The sequence below is a fragment of the Mobula hypostoma genome, chromosome 27 (genome assembly GCF_963921235.1).
Source record: "Mobula hypostoma chromosome 27, sMobHyp1.1, whole genome shotgun sequence".
In the NCBI taxonomy this organism is placed as follows: domain Eukaryota; kingdom Metazoa; phylum Chordata; class Chondrichthyes; order Myliobatiformes; family Myliobatidae; genus Mobula; species Mobula hypostoma.
The window spans coordinates 32,498,350-32,521,873 of NC_086123.1; the positions used below are offsets into that span (position 1 = coordinate 32,498,350).

Below are 23,524 nucleotides of genomic sequence, written 5' to 3' on the forward strand. Positions count from 1 at the left end.
TAGTGTCCAGCCCCTTGGTATGAACATAGAATTCTCCAACTTCCGGTAATTCCCAACCTCTCCATTCCTCTATCCCTAATTCGCATCACCTCCCTCATAGTTCCGCCTCCTTCTACTATTGTTCTCCTGCCAATCACCTCCCTGCTTCCCCTCCCCCACCCCTTTGTCTTAAAAATTACTGTTTTTTTTCCCAACTACCAGCATTCTTCAACCCTCCCCAAAGTTCTTCCTTCAGTCCTGATGAAGGGTTTCGGCCCGAAACGTCGACTAATCTTTTCAACTGATGCTGACTGACCTGCTGAGTTCCTCCAGCGCATTGTGAGTGTTACCAAGAAATACTTATAAAGTGTAATCATTTAATTGCATATGGTGTACTGTCTGTTATTTGGTGGGGTGGGGCACATCACACAGCATCCACACAAACTTGATTACCCAGTTTGGCGGGGCCAAAGGCTGCTCCCCCTTGACAAAAGCGAGCTGAGCGAGCCTGAGGCTTACCAGGGGGCTACACCTGTCCATACCCCTGATAATTTTGTGCATCTCTATCAAATCTCCCCTCAATCTTCTAAATTCCAGGGATTAAATTTCGAATCTATTCAATTAAAGTGTGGATTGGGACAAGGTGTTTTCTGGCAAAGGTGTACTTGGTAAATGGGAGGCCTTCAGAAGTGAAATTTTGAGAGTACGAGTTTGTATATTCCTGTCAGGAAATATTGAGACTGTGGTTATGAAAAAGGAGGAGGTGGACAGCAAGTAAAGGCAGGTCGGAACAAATGAAGTACTTGAGGAGTAGAAGAAATGCAAGAGAACTCTTAAGGAGGAAATCAGGAGGGATAAAAGAAGATGTGAGGTTGCTCTAGCAGACAAGGTGAAAGAGAATCCTAAGGTGGTGCCAGCAAACAATGATTCCTCAGGTGAATTTTCTAGATCACCAATCTCCAATTATTTCACTCTTTCTTTACCTTCTGCTTGTTCTTTTAGTCTGTTTGTGTTTCAGAGACTGTTGGAGGCTGTGACGTGCAGTTTGGAGTTTGATCGAGTGACCTGACACTCTGCTATCCCCAGAAAGGACCGAGAGCAAGAGCACGAGCTGCCTCGCGGAGAAGACCAGAGTCGGGGCACGGGGCCCTGATTGACTCCATTTCAAAGCGTCGAGGAAGGATGAAGTATCAACACGAATGCGGAGGAGGTCAGTGGTCGCTTTCCACGGGGGCCACGGGCCGATGGTAGTTTGTAGCCAGGTCGGCCGCTATCGGAAGGCCACAGGCCAGCGGGACAGACGGCGGTCACTCCTTGAGGAAGGACTGAGTTCAGTAGCTGCTCTCCTTGGTTCTGACGTAAGGATATTTTCAAAATTCTGAGATTTACGTGATTACTGAACTGTAGTTTGTATTGCTCTCCTTCAATTTTCTGTGTTTTCTTTCCTGTTGTCAATTGGCGGGTTGGGGTTCTGGGCAGGTGACATGTTGGTTTTTTGTGTGAGGGACGGGTTGGGGGATTTGGGATTTAGTGTTTGGTGTTTCAGCTGCTGTTTTCGCTGTGGGTGATCTGTTAAGTCTTTTTTGCATGACAGAGGGGATGGTGGGTTTGGGAGTTTGCGAGTTTTGTTTCTTTTTCCTTTTCATGAAATGAGGGGAGTTGATGTATTTTCTTTCAATGACTCGCGTGGTTTTCCTGTATTTCATGTATATCTGGAGAAGACGAACATCAGAGTTGCATTGTACATGCATACTTCGACAATAGAATGAAGCATTGAACTTTTTCTACAGATATATTAAGAGCAAAATGAGCCAGGGAAAAAATTGGTCCTCTGGAAGATCAGAGTGGTAATCTATGCCAGGAATGAAAAAAGATGGAGGAGATCTTGAATGAATTTTTTCTATTTATATTTACTTGGGAGACGGACCGAATGTCTATAGATGTGAGGCAATTAGCAGTGAGATCATGGACCCGATACAGAGATTTCATAGACCCCATATAGATTGCTGTCTTGAGGCAAATTAGTGTGGATAAATCCCGAGGGCCTGAAATGTGTTCCCTTGGACCCTGTAGGAAGCTGGTGTAGAAATTGCAGGGGCTCTAGCAAAAATATTTAAAACACCCTTAGCCATGGATGATGTGCCAGAGGATTGGATGATAGCTTATGTTTTCTGTTCTTTAAGAATAACTGAGGAAATTATAGGCTGGTGAGCCTGACATCAGTAGTGGGGAAGTTACTGTAAGAGATTCTAAGGGAGCAGATATATAGTATTTGGATAGACCGGGACTTATTAGGGATAGTCAACATGGCTTTGTGCATGGTAAGTCGAGTTTGTCCAATCTTAGAGTTTTTTGAGTTACCAGAAAAGTTGATGAAGTAAATGTTGTGGATATTGTCTACATTGACTTTAGCAAGGCCTTTGACAAGGTCCCAAGTGGAAGGTTGGTCAAGAAGATTCAGTTGCTTAGCATTCGAGATGAGGTAGTAAATTGGCTTTGCGGCAGAAGCAAGAGAGTGGTTGTAGATGGCTGCCTCTCTGACTGGAAGCCTGTGACTAGTGGTGTGCTGCAGGGATCGGTGTTGGGTCCATTGTTGTTTGTCATCAACATCAATGAACTGGATGATAATGCGGTCATCCGGATCAGCAAGTTTGCAGATGACACCAGGATTGGGGGTGTAGTGGAGAGCGAGGAAGACTATCAAAGTTTGCAGCAGGTTCTGGACCAGCTGGGAAAATAAGCTGAGAAATGGCAGATAGAACTTAATGCAGACTAATCTGAGGATCTGAACTTTGGAAGGATTAACCAGGGTAGGTCTTATATGGTAAATAATAGGCACAGACGAGTGTGGTAGAACAGAGGGATCTGGGTGTACAGGTCCATAGTTCCTTGAAAGTGGCATCACAGGTAGATAGGGTTGTAAAGAATGCTTTTGGCACATTGGCCTTCATAAAACAATGTAGTCAGTACAGGACTTAGAATCTTGTTAAAGTTGTATAAGATGTTGGAATATAGGTTCTTTTCCCTAGAACATAGAAGATTGAGGGGAGATTTGATAGAGGTATACAAAATTATGAGGGATATAGAGAAAGTAAATGCAAGTAGGCTCTTTCCCACTAGGTTTGGTGAAACTACAACTAGAGGTCATGGGTTAAAGGTGAAAGGTGAAATGTGAAATATTTAAGGGGAACATAAGAGTGAACTTCTTCACACAGAGGGTTGTGAGAGCGTGGAATGAGTGGTGGATGCGGAGTCATTTCAACAACTACGAGAAATTTGGACAGGTACATGGAAGGCAGAGGTATGGAGGGCCATGGATGGGACAAGGCAGATTAATGGTGTGGCACAGACTAGCTGGGCCAAATGGTGCTTTCTGTGCTGTAGTGTTCTATGACTCTAGATTGGTGTGAGCTAGGGCTAGGGTGATGAGGTATAGGGCTCACAGCTGTACCATGGCTGATATGATGAGTGCGGGCCATTACTGAATCTGGAAGCACCTATACCACGTTTTGGCACATTGCACTGATCTAATGGTCTTTCTCATCACTGCCTGTTGGATGTGACGCAGGCTGTTATCTGAGTCTCTATTTGTTGCAAGCACAGCTCTCCACAGCCCAGAGATTGTTACCATAGAGCAGGGGTTCCCAATCTTTTTTATACCATGGACCACTGCCATAGAAAAATCAATAATCACTAACACCTAACAACCTGACAGCGTGATGTTTGATTACGAAAAACATAAGGAAAACAAGGTTACTTGGCCTTTCAACCTTGCTCCACCATTCCAAGTCAAAGGTGATCTTCCTCAGTCTCGCTTTCAGCACTCCTGTATCTTCAAAGTCCCCTAATACTCGGAAACGTATCAAACTTTGTTCTGAGCTTCCACTAGATCTGTCCTATATGGCCTATCTCTCATTCCGAGATTGTAACCTCTGATTCTTACCTCAGAGATCCACCGGCATCTGGTCGCTTTCATTGAGATCCCCTCGCATTCTTTTAAACTCTTAATTCTTACAGGCCTAGTCTGGTCACTCTTTCCTCATCTGGCAAATTTACTATCCCCGGAACCAGTTTAGTGCATTTTCAGTGCACTGCCCACAGTGCAGTTACTCTTTTTCAGGCAAGGTGACTTAAACCGTACATAATGTGTCACATTTATTCTTGCCCTGTATAACTGCATGAAGACCTCTTTACACCTGTACTCAAATTCTCTTGTAAAGGCCAACATACCATCCGGTTTCCTAATCAATTGCTGCCATCAAATAGTTTTCAATGACTTGTTCCAAAGCACACACGGGTCCATTTGAACGTACTCTGTCAATCTCAGAGTAAAATGAGGATAATGAAAAATGTGGATGATTTCACATTTTCCCACATTAAACTGTATCTGCTCCATTCTTGCCCAGTTGTTCAGCTTACCTATATCACTTTGCATCCTCTTTATATTCTTCCTGTTCTAAATTCCATTTGCTTTGTACTAATAAACTTTTACAGATATTTGGCCCTGAGCAACATTGTTGATAGGGATCACGTTTAGCTCAAGAACCGATCCCTACAGTACACCCCTACTCACAGTCACCGACTTGCAAACAGTCTGTTTGTTCCCTCAGTCTCTGTCCAACAACCAATTCTCAATTTACCCCAACTCTTCCTCCTCCTCCTTAAACCTGACACCACTACTGGGGCATGGTCCATGGAGGGAAGGCCATGGTGGAGTTCCCAACTCCTCCTGCTCTAACTCAAATAGAACAATCTTTCAAAAATCCAAATAAACCACAAACAAACCATTTCCCCTTTAATTATTTTATTAGTGACATCTCAAAGTACCTGAATCTCAAAAAATAAATGTAAAAAACATAGAAAAATGAAATATTACAGAGTTTGGAAGACCTGTTTATTTCTGTAGTGCCAAGGGCTCTTTTTACAGAGCCGAAAGTTACCTCAGTTTTAACATCTCATCCTAAATTATCTCATCAAACTACAGCCAACACAGCTAACATGTTTGTTACCTGATATGGAAATCTGAACCAAAGATGTGAATAATATGTGACAACTCCCCTTCCCCCTCACACCACTATGAAGTTGAAGAGGGAAATGTGGTGCCTAAAGCAGATAATATAGTTTGCGTAAGGATACTACGAGAGGATACATCAGATTGAAAACAATCTTTCAACTCAAACAATGCTCCAACTGAATAAAACTAGGAACATAACACTTATTGAGTAAAATTTGCTGGTGAGTGAAACAGATAAAGTCCCATAACAGCTGGGAGTATAACCTTACCTCCTCTCTAGCAATGATCATTTCGTCTTTCACATCTCCAAACACAGTTGGCTGGATAAAATACCCACGATCTGCCGCCACTCCACCTCCACAAAGTAACTTTGCTCCTTCTTTCTTTCCACTGGTAATATAGCCCAGAATCTTGTTGAATTGTTCTTCGTCCACCTATAACAAACATAATTTGGTGCTAAAAGTTGTTTTACTCAAGGGTTCCAGTGACCAACGTGAATGGCCAAGACCAAATGTTTTGTTGCAAGTCACGCCAACATACCAACAGCAAATTCCTAATATATGTAAATGTTTGTGGCAAATAATCTTAGTTAAGAATATTGAACTACTTACATTTTAATGTCCAAGTGAAATTAATAAGGTTTTTTATGTGGGTACAATGATTATTTTATTAGATTCAGATTAGATTATGAGGACATGCAGTCCTCTTTTACTGTCATTTAGTAATGCATGCATTAAGAAATGATACAATATTCCCCTGGTGTGATATCACAGGAACACAGGACAACCAAGACTGAAAAACTGATGAAAACCACACAATTATAACATATAGTTACAACAGTGCAAGCAATACTGTAACTTGATGAAGAATAGGCCATTAGCACGGTAAGAAGTTCAAAGTCACTCGAAAGTCCCACACCTCACGCAGACGGGAGAAGGAAGAAAACTCTCCCTGCCACACCCGACCACAGTCCGACTCCGAGCACCGACACCACCTCTGCCGAACGCTTCGACCCCAGCCCCGGCCGCCAGCAGCAGGCAAAGCCGAAGATTTTGGGGCCTTCCCTCCAGAGATTCTTGATCGCACATTAGCAGCGGCAGCGAACCGGGCATTTCAGAAGTTCATTTAACAACATACATCAAAGTTGCTGGTGAATGCAGCAGGCCAAGCAGCATCTGTAGGAAGAGGTGCAGTCGACGTTTCAGGCCGAGACTCTTCGTCAGGACTAACTGAAGGAAGAGTGAGTAAGGGATTTGAAAGTTGGAGGGGGAGGGGGAGATCCAAAATGATAGGGGAAGACAGGAGGGGGAGGGATAGAGCCGAGAGCTGGACAGGTGATAGGCAAAAGGGGATACGAGAGGATTATGGGACAGGAGGTCCGGGAAGAAAGACAAGGAGGTGGGGGGGTGACCCAGAGGATGGGCAAGAGGTATATTCAGAGGGACAGAGGGAGAAAAAGGAGAGTGAGAGAAAGAATGTGTGCATAAAAATGAGTAACAGATGAGGTACGAGGGGGAGGTGGGGCCTTAGCGGAAGTTAGAGAAGTCGATGTTCATGCCATCAGGTTGGAGGCTACCCAGACGGAATATAAGGTATTGTTCCTCCAACCTGAGTGTGGCTTCATCTTTACAGTAGAGGAGGCCGTGGATAGACATGTCAGAATGGGAATGGGATGTGGAATTAAAATGTGTGGCCACTGGGAGATCCTGATCCAGAGAAAACTGGCGGACAGAGCGTAGATGTTCAGCAAAGCGGTCTCCCAGTCTGCGTTGGGTCTCGCCAATATATAAAAGGCCACATCGGGAGCACCGGACGCAGTATATCACCCCAGCTGACTCACAGGTGAAGTGTCACCTCACCTGGAAGGACTGTTTGGGGCCTTGAATGGTGGTAAGGGAGGAAGTGTAAGGGCATGTGTAGCACTTGTTCCGCTTACATGGATAAGTGCCAGGAGGGAGATCAGTGGGGAGGGATGGGGGGGATGAATGGACAAGGGAGTTGTGTAGGGAGCGATCCCTGCGGAATGCAGAGAGAGGGGGTGAGGGAAAGATGTGCTTAGTGGTGGGATCCCGTTGGAGGTGGCGGAAGTTACGGAGAATAATATGTTCGACCCGGAGGCTGGTGGGGTGGTAGGTGAGGACCAGGGGAATCCTATTCCTAGTGGGGGGGGGGGTGGGAGGATGGAGTGAGAGCAGATGTACGTGAAATGGGGGAGATGCGTTTAAGAGCAGAGTCCGCCAGAGAAAGCAGGATCTCCCAGTGGCCACACATTTTAATTCCACATCCCATTCCCATTCTGACATGTCTATCCACGGCCTCCTCTACTGTAAAGATGAAGCCACACTCAGGTTGGAGGAACAACACCTTATATTCCGTCTGGGTAGCCTCCAACCTGATGGCATGAACATCGACTTCTCTAACTTCCGCTAAGGCCCCACCTCCCCCTCGTACCCCATCTGTTACTCATTTTTATGCACACATTCTTTCTCTCACTCTCCTTTTTCTCCCTCTGTCCCTCTGAATATACCTCTTGCCCATCCTCTGGGTCACCCCCCCCCCTTGTCTTTCTTCCCGGACCTCCTGTCCCATAATCCTCTCGTATCCCCTTTTGCCTATCACCTGTCCAGCTCTCGGCTCTATCCCTCCCGCTCCTGTCTTCTCCTATCATTTTGGATCTCCCCCTCCCCCTCCAACTTTCAAATCCCTTACTCACTCTTCCTTCAGTTAGTCCTGACGAAGGGTTTCGGCCTGAAACGTCGACTGCACCTCTTCCTACAGATGCTGCTTGGCCTGCTGCGTTCACCAGCAACTTTGATGTATGTTGCTTGAATTTCCAGCATCTGCAGAGTTCCTGTTGTTTGCGTTTAAGTTCATTTAACATCTTCTTTTCCTGTATTTTCTCATCTCATCTCAAATGTAGATAGAGTTAAATTTCTTTGGCACCAAGTTTGTTTCTAAACAATGACTCTTCATTTATTTTTAAACTTTTACTTATTGAGATACAGCACGGAATAGGCCTACCAGCCCTCTGGGCCACGTCGCCCTGCAATCCCCCAATTTAATCCTAAATTAATCTCGGGACAATTTACAATGACCAATTAACCTACCAACCGGTATGTCTTTGGACTGTGGGAGGAAACTGGAGCATCTGGAGGAAACCCATGTGGTCACGAGGACAGTGTACAAATTCACTTGCAAATTCAGGTGGCAAGAGTTAGCTGGTAACTCCAGCAGTAAAGGTATGTCAGAATCAGAATGTGAGACATTTGTGTGAACTTTGTTATTCTGTGGCAACAGTACAGTGCAAGACTTTAAAACTTGGTATAAGTCACCAGAAGGAAGTAAGGAGAAGAGGGCTTGTCCTGGTTGATGAGCGTCCTTAACTATGGATCCTGCCTTCCTGAGGCACCAAGCTTTTAAATATCTTTTCTTCCTGATTAAGAATTTTGCCAATTTGCAAATGGATGACCATCCGTCACATCAAACACAAATTATTTCACTGAATTTCCTCCTCATAAATACTACACATTCCTCAATTAAAGCTTCATCACTAACACACCAAAGGGTAACGATTCACACAACAGCATGGCGGAGGCAAGTGTAAACACCTGTGTGAACTAGGTATGCAGGGCAGCGACTGGAGGTGGCCTATACTTAGGCATTAACTTCTTCGAGGTTTCAGAAGGGTTAACATCAGAAAGTTAACTGGTATTTGATCTTTTCACAGCATGAAGCATTTTGTGGTCGCATTCATTTTTGATTTGATTTGACTTGACAGCCTCCATCGGTCAGTTTTGACCATGAATATTGCATCCTAGCTGTGTAGGTATGCAAGCCTGGGCAGTACAATATGGACAGCAAGCTGTTGCCCATGTAGCAAGCTGCTCTGCTCCACGCATCTGATGAATTTAAAGGGAACGATACAGTTTGGTACCAGCGGCGTCGCAGGAGTTGCCAGTCAGCATTGAGTTCAATGTAGGACTACCTTAGGGACTCCAGCTCTGGATTTTTCCCTGGGGGTTTACTCCTGAAACCTTCCCCATCAGTGGGTAAAGCTGCAAGGCAGCAGTGGTTTGAGATCGGAGTTTTCCTTCTCCAAGATGAGCTGCCAACCACGGCTGACAAACCTCATCAGCCCGAAGTGACGGGTTTTAAGGCTCCAGTAACCTGCCTTTGCCCTTTCTCCTGTCAGTAGAAATGGTTCCACTGGGCCTAGTAGCTAAGTCACACATGAAGCACAAGAGCTGGACTTGGTTGTCACAGGCTATTTGAGCGGATGCCATTGGGAGCATTTGATAGGTAGTGGGAGCTCTTCCCCATTACCACCCCCGGCTATAACAACCTTAAGGAACCAATCATCTTATAAAAAAGTAAAACAGAGGAAAACATAGCAGATTGTTGAAACTCATTATTGATTTTCTATAAAGAAGAAGGGTTTCGGCCCAAAATATCGACTGTCTAGTCATTTCCATAGATGTTGCCTGACCTACTGAGTTCCTCCAGAATGTTGTGTGTGTTGCTTTGGATTTCCAGCATCCGCAGAATCTCTTGTGTTACCTGTGGTCCTTGCTCATTCTTGGCGTCAAATGGATTTCCCACAGTACGAAGTTTTGCCCTTTCCACGCTCTTCTCTACAAATTCGTCGTACACAGATTCTTGAACATACGTGCGTGATCCAGCACAGCAGCATTGCCCTTGGTTAAAGAACAGAGCTGTATGGGCCTCCTCAACTGCATGGTTCACTGGAGAATGGAGTAAAATCAGTTTGAATATTTTTAAATAAACATTTGCTAGGAGGGAAGAAAACTGAAAACAATTGTCATTTTCCACTGAATGAATGAAACACATCACAAGTAAGACTTCAGTTTTCAGAATCTAGCAAGACCTTTTTCAAGATCAATTACCTTCTAATTTTCCTTCACAATGCTAACGCCTTACAAAAGCAGGGAATAAATACCGCTTTTCGGAATGGATCTTTACTTAGGACCAGTTTGAATTAATTGCATTAGGGGCTCAGAAATTTTTAGAAGAGAAAGCAAAGAGAAATATTCATCTTTATTTTTCATTTGAAAAATACAACATTAAATATGTAAAAAATGTATTTGCACACAAAGTTTTGTTAACATTTCAGATTGAACACTTTTTATTAGAAAGGCTACGAAACACTGTTTCTGCCTTCACAGGTGCTGCTGACCAGCTAAATGTTGAGAATTTTTCCCTTTATAGCAGACTTACTGTTACAGCTTTTACCCTGACAAAGTTTATTGTAAACTTGCTTTAACACTTAAAAAAAAAAGCAGAATGAGACTGAACATGGTTTTTTCTCCCTCCTTCCTACACACTGATCCAATGTAATCACTAAGGTGAAATTGTTCAATTTGCAAGTTAAGTAGCAATTCCTACCATCGGTATCAGAAAATATAATGTTAGGACTTTTCCCACCCAGCTCCAATGTCACCTTCTTCAAATTACTTTTTCCTGCAGCCTGCTGGATCAGATGGCCAATCTACAAGAGATCACAAAAAAAGATTTAAAACTGCTCAAAGGAGATTTAAAAAAAATAAGTATAATAATGTTTCAAGAAACATAGTTCAAGAAACAATATGTTACACATTGAGCAATACAAGGCTACAGTTCTCACTTTCATTCTAGCAAATTTATTTATAAATGTTCTAAATTACCTCAGGATAGTATCAGCTTCTGAACTTGTGTAACACTTGACATTAATATACAAAAGAAGCATTTGAACAGAGATACACAGACAGATTATATTGTATCAGTATATCATGCTATTTTGATAACAGTGCATTCACTTGGTTGTCAACAGTTTAGTTTAAACCCTGTTGCTCATGGTGACAGAAGCAGCACACCAGCACGAAGAGAGGATTAACCATAGTCAACCTGATGGCTACAATTCTAGAAACATTTTGTGTTTCTAGAGATCACTGAAATTACTGGAATCACCAGGGAATAGTTGGCAGGTGAAGAAACTATCTTGGTTTCAAGGCTTTGGCACAAACTAACTGTAGTTTATCTGTTGTTGGTGCGTGTACTCTTTTAGAAAGTGTAGATGAGTTTCAAGTAGCACAGGCTAATTTTTAAATGGTACTGGCTTCTGACATTTGGAGCTCCTAGTTGAGATGGCAGGTACTCAATTGTACTGTTCATGTTGGCTGCACAGATTAATATTAATTAGCTTGTAGAGCAGAGGTGCTACCAGCATGGCTAAAATCCGCATTGACACCCCGTGCCCATCTGGGCAGTTTCAGGATGTTTTACATTTATTTCCCAAAGTGTTTTGCAGTGTGGCCGTTACTATGTAATTCAGAATCAGGTTTAACACCACGGGTATATGTCATAAAAATTGTTATCATGCTGCAGCAGTATAATGTGATCATTATTATCATCATTATGCATCGTGTTATATGACTTAGGTGATCATGGTCTCATAACCATGATTGTTAACATCGAACCACAGAAACATAGAAAACCTACAGCACAATACAGTCCCTTCGACCCACAAAGCTGTGCTGAACATGTACTTACTTTAGAAATTACCTATAGCCCTCTATTCTTCGGAGCTCCATGTAGCCATCCAGGAGCCTCTTAAAAGACCCTATTGTTTCCGCCTCCATCACTGCCACTGGCAGTCCATTCCACGCACTCACCACTCCCTGCGTAAAAACCTTACCCCTGACATCTCCTCTGTACCTGCTTCCAAGCACCTTAAAACTGTGCCCTCTCGAGCTAGCTATTTCAGCCCTGGGAAAAAGCCTCTGACTATCCACACGATCAGTGCCTCTCATCATCTTATACATCTCTATCAGGTCACCTCTCATCCAACGTCGCTCCAAGGAACAAAGGCCGAGTTCATTCAACCTGTTCTCTTAAGGCATGCTCCCCAATCCAGGCAACATCCTTGTGAATCTCCTCTGCATCCTTTCTATGGTTTCCACATCCTTAATATACTGAGGCAACCAGAACTGAGCACAGTACTCCAAGTGGGGTCTGACCAGGGTCCAATATAGCTGCAACATTACCTCTCGGCTCCTAAGCTCAATGCCACGATTGATGAAGGCCAATGCACCATATGCTTTCTTAACCACAGAGTCAACCTGCACAGCAGATTTGAGTGTCCTATGGACTCGGACCCCAAGATCCCAGAACAGATCACTGAGGCACACCGCTGGTGACCGACCTCCATGCAGAATATGAGCTATCTACAACCCACTCTCTGCCTTCCGTGGATCCATAAAGCAAGGTCCCCTTGGATTCCATGCCTCTTTACTTTCTCAAAAAGCCTCGCATGGGGGGGCCTTGTAAAATGCCTTGCTGAAATCCATATACACTACATCTACTTCTCTACCTTCATCAATGTGTTTAGTCACATCCTCAAAAAATTCAAACAGGCTCGTAAGGCATGACCTGCCCTTGACAAAGCCATGCTGACTATTCCTCATCATATTATGCCTCCCCAAATGTTCATAAATCCTGCCTCTCAGGATCTTCTCCATCAACTTACCAACCACTGAAGTAAGACTTACTGGTTTATAATTTCCTGGGCTACCTCTACTCCCTTTCATGAATAAGGGAACAACATCCACAACCCTCCAATCTTCCGGAACCTCTCCCATCCCCACTGATGTTGCAAAGATCATCATCAGATGCTCAGCAATCTCCTCCCTCGCCTCCCACAGTAGCCTGGGGTACATCTCATCCGGTCCCGGTGACTGATCCAATTTGATGCTTTCCAAAAGCTCCAGCACATCCTTTCTTAATATCTACATGCGCAAGCTTTTTAGTCCGCTGTAAGTCATCCCTACAATACGTAGTGAATACTAAAGCAAAGTACTCATTAAGAACCTGTACTATCTCCTCCGGTTCCATACACACTTGATTCCACTGTCACACTTGATTGGTCCTATTCTCTCACATCTCATCCTCTTGTTCTTCGCGTACTTGTAGAATGCCTTGGGGGTTTCCTTAATCCTGTCCGTCAAGGCCTTCTCACGGCCCCTTCTGGCTCTCCTAATTACTTTCTTAAGCTCCTTCCTGCTAGCTTTATAATCTTCTAGATCTCTATCATTACCTAGTTTTTTGAACTTTTCGTAAGCTTTTCTTTTCTCCTTGACTAGATTTTCCAACAGCCTTTGTATACCACGGTTCCTGTACCCTACCATCCTTTCCCTGTCTCATTGGAACGTACCTATGCAGTACTCCATGCAAATATCCCCTGAACATTTGCCACATTTCTTCTATACATTTCCTTGAGAACATCTGTTCCCAATTTATGCTTCAAAATTACTGCCAAATAGCCTCATATTTCCCCTTACTCCAATTAAATGCTTTTCTAACTTCTCTGTTCCTATCCCTCTCCAATGCTATGGTAAAGGAGATAGAATTGTGATCACTATCTCCAAAATGCTCTCCCACTGAGAGATCTGACACCTGACCAAGTTTATTTCCCAATACCAGTTCAAGTACAGCCTCTCCTCTTGTAGGCTTATCTATATACTGTGTCAAGAAACCTTCCTGAACACACCTAACAAACTCCACCCCATCTAAACCCCTTGCTCTAGGGACATGCCAATCGATATTTGGGAAATTAAAATCTCCCACCACGACAACCCTGTTATTATTACACCTTTCCAGAATCTGTCTCCCTATCTCTGCTCCTTGATGTCCCTGTTACTATTGGGTGGTCTACAAAAAACACCCAGTAGAGTTATTGACCCCTTCCTGTTCCTAACTTCCACCCACAGAGACTCCATAGACAATCTCTCCATGTCTTTCTCCTTTTCTGCAACGTGACACTCTCTCTGATCAGCAGTGCCATGCCTCCAGTTCTTTTGCCTCCCTCCCTGTCCTTTCTGAAACATCTAAAGCCTGGCACTCGAAGTAAGCATTCTTACCCCTGAGCCATCCAAGTCTCTGTAATGGCCACAACATCATAGCTCCAAGTACTGATTCACACTCGAAGCTCATCCGCTTTGTTCAAAATACTTCTTGCATTAAAATAGACACATCTCAAACCATGGGTCTGAGCACATCCCTTCTCTATCACCTGCTATCCTCCCTCTTGCATTGTCTCCAAGCTCTCTCTATTTGTGAGCCAACACCTTTTCAGTTCGGTTCCCATTCCCCAGCAATCCTAGTTTAAACTCTCCCCAGTAGCCTTAACAAACCTGCCTGCCGATATATTGACCCCCTGGGATTCAAGTGGAACTCATCCTTTTTGTACAGGTCACTCCTGCCCCAAAAGAGGTCCCAACGATCCAGAAACCTGAATCCCTGCCCCCTGCTCCAATCCTTCAGCCACGCATTTATCCTCCACCTCACTCTATTCCTATACTCACTGTCACGCGGCACAGGCAGTGAGTAATCCCGAGATTACTACCTTTGTGGTCCTGCTTCTCAACTTCCTTCCTAACTCCCTGTAGTCTGATTTCAGGAGCTCCTCTCTTTTCCTGCCTACGCCATTGGTACCAATATGTACCACAACCTCTGGCTGTTCACCTTCCCACTGCAGGATATCATGGGCGCTGTCAGAAACATCCCGGACTCTGGCACCTGTGAGGCAAACTACCATCTGTGCTTCTTTCCTGTGTCCACAGAATCGCCTGTCTGACCCCCTAACTATACAGTCCCCTATCACTGCTGCCATCCTCTTCCTTTCCCTACCCTTCTGAGCCACAGGGCCATAAGGGTGCTCTCTAGCCTCTGACTCCTGCCCTTCCCTCTCCTGACTGTTACTCACTTATCTGTCTCCCCAGGCCCCAGTGTGACTACCTGCCTATAGCTCCTCTCTATCAACTCCTCACTCTCCCTGACCAGATGAAGGTCATCGAGCTGCATCTCCAGTTCCCTAATACGGTTCCTACGGAGCTGCATCTCAACTCACCTGGCGCAGTTGTGGCCGTCCAGGAGGCTGGGAGTCTCCCGGACTTCCCACATCTGACATCAAGCACAGAACACCGGCCTCACAAACATTCTTCGTGTCTGTTACTACACAGCCAACCTACCTCACCTCGGCCCGTTATTGCCAAAGCCTTCCTACTGTGTCTCTGCTCCTCTGGCACCTGCTCTATAAAGCTGTCTCCTTTTAAGCTCTTCCCGCTGTTCTCACTGGCTGACGTCCACGCGATTGCACAGACATGCCCCGATCAAATCGCTGAGGAATCGTTCTTGGCAAATTTTTCCTCCGGAAGTTATTTGCCATTGCCCTTTTCTGGGCACTGCCTTTGCAAGATGGGTGACCCCAACTATTATCAATACTCTCCAGAGATCGTCTGCTTGGTGTCAGTGGTCGCAATAACTAGGTCTTATGATATGTTTCAGCTCCTCATACGGCCATCCACCACCAGCTCCCATGACTTCATGTCACCCTAATCCTGATCAGGGTTTAAGCAGCTACTGCACGTTGCCCGAGGTTCACCTGCAAGGCAGTCCAGGAAGGAGTGCCTTACATCTCCATTGATAGCCTCATATCTCAACCCACCTCCCAACACTGCAATACACAATAAAAACTGTAAATTACAATGTTTATACATACACGTTAAATTAAATAAGTGGTGCAAAAAATGGTGGGAAAAAAAGTAGTGAGATAGTGTTCATGGGTTCAATGTCCATTCAGAAATCTGATGCCAGAGGAGAAGAAGCTGTTCCTGAATCACTGAATGTGAGTCCTCAGGCTCCTGTACCTCCTCCCTGATGGTAGCAATGAGAAGAGGGCCCGTCCTGGGTCATGGGGGTCCTTAATAATGGATGCCACCTTTTTGAGGCATCGCTCCTTGAAGATGTCCTGGATACTGGGGAGGCTGGTGCTCACGATGGAGCTGTCTTTCACAACCTTCTGTGGCTTATTTCAATCCTGTGCAATAGCCCCCCTCTCATCCCAGATGGTGATGCAGCCACTCAGAATACTCTTCCTTGGAACATCTGCAGAAAGCTGCAAGTGTCTTTGGTGACATACCAAATCTCTTTAAACTCCTAATAAAACATAGCTGCTGTTGTGTCTTTTTTGTAACTGCATAGAACTGTTGGGCCCAGGATAGATCTTCAGAGATGTTGACACCTAGGATCTTGAAGATGCTCCCCCTTTTCACTTCTGATCCATCGATGAGGATTGTTTAAGCATTTAGTTGTAATCTATAAGTATTTATTGCAGAAAATTTGTTTTTAAAATATGGATTTCTAAATGTGATGGCAACTATTTTCTGAATTATTCATTATGACTATTGATTTAAGAGTCTTACAATCATCATGATGTTATATGATGTAGTGGTTCCTAAGGTTGTCATAGCTGGGGGTGGTAGTGAGGGATAAGCTCCTGCTACCTATAAACTGCTCCAAATGGCGTGCGACTCTAACAGCCTCTGACAACCAAAGCCAACTCGTGGCCTTCACATGTGGCTTAGCTACTAGCCTCGGTGGAACTGTTTCTACTGACAAGAGAAGGGGCGAAGGCAGACCACTGGCACTTCAAAACTAGTTGCTTTGAGCAGCTGGGGCTCGTCAGCCTCGGACGGCAGGAAGACTCTGATTTTAAACCTCTGCTGCCTTGCAGCCATGGGAAAGGCTTTGGGAGTAAACCCAGAGGAAGAAATCCGGAACCAGGGTCCATAAGGCAGTTTGATGTTGTTTGCAGCTTCACTCTGGCAACTTCTGCAACGGCACTGGTGCCAAGCTGTATTGGCGCATGCCCTTTGGACTACATCAGCGATGTGGAGAGGGGAAACCCGCTGCATGGACAACAGCCGGTTCTTCAAATCTTCCCACCCAGGCTTGCACCCGAGAGGACACAGTCCACCAGAGGTGCAAACCTATGATCTCCCAGGATCGACAGCTGCCTACCATCTAACGTGGGCTCATGACCGTGATTATTCTTGGCAAAGATGACATGGATAAGACTTGAATTTTAAAAAGTTTTGAAAGAAAATGTAATGAGAATTTGAAAAGAATTTATGAAAGACTAAACAATTTTCACGGGTATGTCAAAAAATAAAGTGGATAAAAGTGCACCTTAAGAGTGAAGATAGCAGACATTATGGAGAAATAAGGAAACGGTCAAGATATTAAAAATATTCAGTCGGGAACTTAAAATGACAAAGGTTCAAGCAACATATATCTAATTCTGTCTTGATATTTATTGCTTATTTATTTACTAATGTTTCTTCTTTTTTGTACTTGCATAGTTTATTGTCTTTTGTACTCTGGTTGAACGCCCCAGTTGGGTGGTCTTTCGCTGATTCTGTTATGGCTATTATTCTATAGATTTGTTGAGTATGCCCACCAGCAAATTAATTTCAGGGTTGAATATGTATGTACTTTGATAATAAAATTTACCTTAAACACAAGACGGTCTGAAGATGATGGAAAGCCAAAGCAACATACCCAAAGTGCTGGAGGAACTCAGCAAGTCAGGCAGCATCTCTGGAAATTAATAAGTAGTGGATGTTTCAGGCAGACAACCTTCTTCAGGACTGAGAAGGAAGGGGGAAGATACCAGAATAAAAAGCTTGGGGTGGTGGGTAAGAGGTAGCTGAAAGGTGATAAGTGAAGCTAGGTGGGTGGGAAAGGGCAGTGGTTGGAGAAGAAGGAATCTGACAAGAGAAGAGAGTGGAGCATAGGAGAAAGGGAAGGAGGAGGGGACCCGGGGAGAAGTAATAGGCAATTGAGAAGAGGTAAAAGGTCAGAATGGAGAGTTAGAGGAAGGATAGGGCGGAAATTTGTTTACCAGGAGAAACTGATACTCATGCCAATCAAGTTGGAGGCTACCCAGACAGAATATAACATGTTGCTCCTCCACCCTGAGGGCGGCCTCATCTTGGCACAAGAGGAGACCAGGGACCAATATATCAGAATGGGAATCGGAATTACTTTGAACTTTGATTCATTTCTAAACTTCAGTGTTAATTTGTAAGTGTTTTCAAACTGACCTCTGTGGATCCAGTGAAAGCAACTTTATCTACATCCATATGGGAGGCAATAGCTGCTCCTGCAGTTGGTCCAAAACCAGGAATGATATTGACTACTCCTGGTGGAAATCCAGCCTATATAGAAGAGAAAAGGTGACACAGACATTAAGACAAAACAACTACTATTTTATTAATGGTCCAACCATAAATAACAGCAAATACTGTTATCCATTATTTATGTGTTGTATTTGTTTCATTAAATTTCAGGAAACTTTGTGTCTGTGGACTCACTCTGAGTGGTTATGATCAATACTCAGCAATCCTCTGATGACCTTCCTGAATATTTCAAGGCAAGAGGGAAGACTTCTCATTAGCATTAAAATAGAAAGAAATTCAATTTTAACAATTAATTTAGGGATGGAGCCTTCTTGCCTATCACTAATGTCAATTTGGGGACGTACACTAGGACAAGTGAATACACAATAATTGACAGTGTGGTGCCAATGAACAAAAGGACCTTGGACTATGCATCCATGGATCCCTAAATGTGTTAAGAGGTCAATAAAAGTTCTCTCAAAAGAGCTGTTGATAGAAAGTTCAGGGTTTGGATTCAGCAGAAAAAAACTGGAATGATGTTATATTTTTGTGTTAGAATGACGTGCAACTTCTTACAACCTTATGTTCTCAAACAGGAGCTGCCTTTGTCTGCCTGCTGGTATCGATGGTATGCACTGGAGTTAAGGTACAAATCCGTTGAAAAGCATAAATGTTCAGGAACAGAAAATGCTAGAAACACTCAACAGATCTAGCAGCATCTGCAGAAAGAGAAACAGTTAATATTACAGGTTGAAGATCCTTCTTCAGAATTGCATAGAAGAGAAAACAAGTTGGTTTGATGTGGCAGAGGTGGTGGGAGTGAGAGAAATGGATAGAACGAAGGAGATATCTTTGAAAGAGCAGCACCATGGTTGTCATCTTCAATCTGAAACATTAACTCTTTCTGAAGATACTGTCCGACTTGTTGAGTGTTTTGTTTCCAGCATTTGCTGTTTTGCTTTAAGCTTGCCAATGATAATGCTTTTGAAAGTCAAGAATAGATAGTCAGAGATTGTCGGGGATTCTCTTTGCCCAATATTTGTGGAATAAAGATGCTACTTTCAGCCATATTTCAAAAGTTGCCTTGAATATAGTGCAGTTTATTTATTGTTTGTTTTTATTTGTTGTGGTACAGCATGGAATAAGACCTTTGAGCCGTGTCACCCAGCAATTCCCCTGATTTAACCCCAGCCTAATCACAGGACAATTTACAATGACCAATTAACCTACCAACTGCCACGTCTTTGGACTGTGGGAGGAAACCAGAGCTCCCAGAGGAAACCCACGCAGTCACTGGGGTTTCCTTACAGACAGTGGTAGGAATTGAACCTGGGTCACCAGCACTGTAAAGCATTGTGCTAACCACTACACTACCATGCTGCCCTATGGGTTATTTTATTTGCAAATGGAGTTCAGCAATCATCCCCACATCTACCCTTACGATGGAGGGAAATTTATTAATGAAGTAGTAGAATATGGCTGGGCTGGGCTGGGCTGGGAGCAGGACCCTGAGGAACACCTTTACTAAAGTTTATTGATTTGTCCCATTCTGAAAATATCTTATCACCTGCTACACAAGATGCAAAGATGCTTCGATCTACCTCACACACCATCCTTTTAATTCACAATGAGCATTTTGGGAAAAACTGCTCATATTGGGTTTCTAGACATGGATCTCTCTTCCAATTCTTTACAATAACATCATTGCCCTATCATCTTTAGTAGCTTCACCAATGTTTTTCCTCCACAGGGGTGGATATCGAAGAATGGAATTCCATTTGCTGCTTCTGAGATAATGAAAGAACAAACATCTGCAATCATCAAGACTTTAAATCAAGGCATGAATAGTAAATGCCAAAAAGCTTTTTGGGAAATCTGAAGTATTAAATTATAAGGATAATTAACCCTCAGGCTTAGATGATTAAACCTTAGAAAGCAGAAGTATTGAAAATTAGAAAATCAGTGTACATTACAGATACAGAGAAGTGATTTTCCTAATAAGAAAATATAGAAAATGGGCAAGTCTTCTAAAAATAATGAAAGTTAGCTATTATAAATGAAGTTATGAAACACTTTCTTAACCCAGATAAAAGTAGAAATGTACACTTCACTTCCTTGGGTCAACTTAATGTTGAGGCTGAGATTGTTTAAATCAGGCAAAATATTAAGATGAGTGGATTAGTGGAGTGGAGGAGACATTAACTGAATGGCAGAAAAGCTTCAACGCACTGAAAGGCCTACTCTGAATCTCAGGGTTGTATATGGTGGCATGCATGTACTTTGGTTTAAAAAAAAACACACACTTTGAACTTGAACTGAGGTAAACATAAAAGTAACAAGAAATTATTCCAAACAAAGCAAATCTACCCTCTTGGCAAACTACATTACTGCTTCTTCGGAGAGTTGAAATGAACTGGAAATTGGTGCAGTTCACGTATTCAACACAATGGTTCACATGACTCCCAAAGACTGAAAACCTCAAGTATGACTGAATAGGCTCCATTTTTCTGAATGGGGAGCAAAAGAGGGAAATACATTCAAAGAACAAAAATATTTCAATCCTCCTTGATTATTGCATTAAATATGTGAACCACAGAGTAAAAACAGATGGGAGAAATATTAATCAAGGGTCTGAAAATAAAAATGATGTAAAATGTAATGTACACCCTTGCAGAGCAATGAAATAAAAAAACAAGAAGAATATTTAAAGATGTGGCCAGAATGCCAGAATAACAAACTGTACTTCTTCAGAAAACTTGAACAAATTCTCGTGAGAATCATGAGATGTAAAAACATTGAGGGTATGGAGTTGCATAGAACAAGGGATATCATAAGGAAATAGGAAGTGAAAGAGGATTTAGTACATTAAAGTAATTTAATGGAAGACAAGATAAACAATAAGGAAAAGGGAGAAAGGTTTTCTGAGAGGATTCCACAAATACCAACATGATGCTGAGATACGTTCTAGGATGCACTGAGACACATCATCATTGATGTAACCTGGGGTCATGGGTGTTTTGGTCATTCAATATCAAACAGCTTTACCTAGGCGACCCAGCCAGAGTTGACCAGTCCCTCACTTGTGCCCCAGCAGCATCGGTCCACAGCTGACCCCTCTTAATCCATAGCCATCTGAGGTTCTGTGATCATCCTGGTGGCTCTTCTTTTTGCAGCCCCCCCCCCCCCCATAATGCAACGTGGGAACCTGAAATGGTTTCTTTGCTAGCAAAACACATGAGGTCCACAAAGGGCAGCAGAAGACAGAAAGAGCACCATCAACTCAGAATTTTGGAGCTTGCTAAGCTAGGGCATATTTAGACCAACTTAACCATGTCCATTTTAAATCATTGAAAATGGCAGTACACCAGCAACTTCAAAGTCAACTTGGGACATGAAACGGTTTCTTTGGCAGCAAAATACACCAGGTCCACAACACGGCAGCAGAAAGGCTGAAAGAGCACCATCAACTCAGAATTTTGCAGTCTGCTAAGCTAGGGCATTTTGGGGCCATTTTCACCACTCCCATTTTCAATGATTGAAGACGGCAGTATGCCACCAACTTCAAGGTCAACCTGGAGTGAGTAACAAATACTAATCAGCAACGGGATCTTCCAAAAAAAAACAGAAAAAAAAATCCCAGACACAGCCATGCCTCACTTGATTCAGCTGACCCACCTCTCATCCTTTCAAGAGTTCTTAAAGAGTAACTGATGCTGAAACACTCAGTACACCTAGGATGAGTGGTCTGTTGAATCCTCTCCTGTCTTTAATTCTTATCAGTTTAACTTCTTTCTCTAGCTTGTAAAAGGCCAACACTCTGGATGCCCTTCACAAAGCAGAGCAGGGAATTCCAAATTAAATGACTGAGTCTTGGCTTTTTCTCTCCAAAAAAAAAAAAATCCTGTTCCACCTGACTCCTACAGAACTTACTGCAGAAAACCAAACAAATTGACTGAAAAATCCATCTTTGTGCATCTAACATTAAGTAGTTCTGTAGTAGGTTATCCCAGTAACATAATCACACTTCTCAACACTGTAATGTGTTGGAGTCTTATTAAACAACATTCAAAGGAAAAGCCATTTCAGATAGTTTTACATACAACCAACTCATGATTGTCCAACCCAGTATTTGGTGTCCTGCTTCATTCCTCCTTCCAGTCCAGAATAATCTAGCAAACTTCACAGAGAGTACCATATTACGGTATTCGTTCATTTGGCCTGGTTATTATCCAGCTCGCATTAGTTGTAATTAAATATCAGTGTTCTTTTCCAATAATGTACCACAGTCAAGGTGCAAGGTCAAATCAGAAAACTGAAGATACAGACACAATATGTAATATGTCACATGCAGATGCAATTCTTAGAGCTTATGGTCATATTGCCACATTGTTTAACTAGCATCATTGACTTAAAAATGTGACTTAACCTCTTTAATCAAATTTGCTATGTAGAGTGCTGTTAGTGGGGTCTGCTCGGCCACCTTCATCACAACCACATTTCCATTTGCTAAGGCTGGTCCAAGTTTCCAGGCCTGCATTACCAATGGAAAATTCCACTGGAAAAAAAAATAAAATTGCAAATGAGTTTTCAGAAGATAAAATAAATCATAACTATTCATAATTGTTAAATGCCCAAACCTATGTTGAGGAAAAGCAGGTCAATTCTACTAATTTGATAGCTATTAAGTGGGTAATCAATGCTTTAATTAACAGAAACTAGAAATCATGTGTGACTTCAGCTATTCAGACTACTATATCAGCCAACATGGTTTTTACTTTTTAATCTTTGGTAACAATGAGTGTACTTAAAATAGTACTTTCTTTCTTTTTAAATCTTTTTATTGACTTAGTACACACAAGGTAAAACATATAGCAACCAATACATTGTTACGATATAGATATACAAGAAATATTAATACAAAAAAACAATGAAAACAACATAGGTTAGTTATAAAATAACAAGCTAATATAATTGTATACTAGTTTTCCATATATAAGGAGAAAAAAACCCCAAAAAGACTACCGTGCCACTAAGCTACAAAGCAAAGCAATGGGCTAGCTAGATAAATAGTAGACTTAAACAGATTAAACAATCACGTCCTCAAACCTGACCTCCGCTAATAACAGATAAAATCCACGAAGGGAGTGTATATATGATCAGAGAGAAAAAAAGTTACATTAAATGAAAATATTGAATAAAAGATCTCCAGGTCTGTTCAAATTTAACTGAAGTATCATAAAGATTACTTCTGATTTTTTCCAAATTTAGACACAGTATCGTTTGAGAGAACCAAAAAAAAAACATAGTTGGGGCGTTAATCTCCTTGCAATGTTGTAAAATACACCTTTTCGCCATTAAAGTAAGAAATGCAATCATTCTACGCACTGAGGGGGATAAATTACTATAAGTTTTAGGTAATCCAAAGATAGCAGTAATAGGATAGGGAGAAATATCACTATTCAAAACCTTTGAAATAATATTGAAAATGTCTTTCCGAAAAGTTTCCAGAGTAGGACAG

The 23,524-nt window shown here is 42.6% G+C and overlaps 1 protein-coding gene and 1 long non-coding RNA gene across 2 annotated transcripts in view; one reads left to right on the plus strand and one right to left on the minus strand.

The window, feature by feature from the left end:
* Window positions 1-23,524, minus strand: part of LOC134338524 (aldehyde dehydrogenase, mitochondrial-like) — a 68,431-nt gene that overhangs the window by 13,841 nt on the left and 31,066 nt on the right. The window contains exons 6-10 of the mRNA XM_063034414.1: window positions 22,433-22,561; window positions 17,932-18,045; window positions 10,397-10,499; window positions 9,551-9,735; window positions 5,263-5,427 (exon numbers count right to left, since the gene is read on the minus strand). Coding sequence (XP_062890484.1) covers window positions 5,263-5,427; window positions 9,551-9,735; window positions 10,397-10,499; window positions 17,932-18,045; window positions 22,433-22,561 — 696 coding nt within the window. The remainder of the gene's footprint in view (window positions 1-5,262; window positions 5,428-9,550; window positions 9,736-10,396; window positions 10,500-17,931; window positions 18,046-22,432; window positions 22,562-23,524) is intronic.
* On the plus strand, window positions 357-22,403 carry LOC134338525 (uncharacterized). The gene is made up of 3 exons (XR_010016246.1): window positions 357-1,337; window positions 18,603-18,652; window positions 19,757-22,403. It is a non-coding gene; the product is annotated as an uncharacterized LOC134338525 (long non-coding RNA).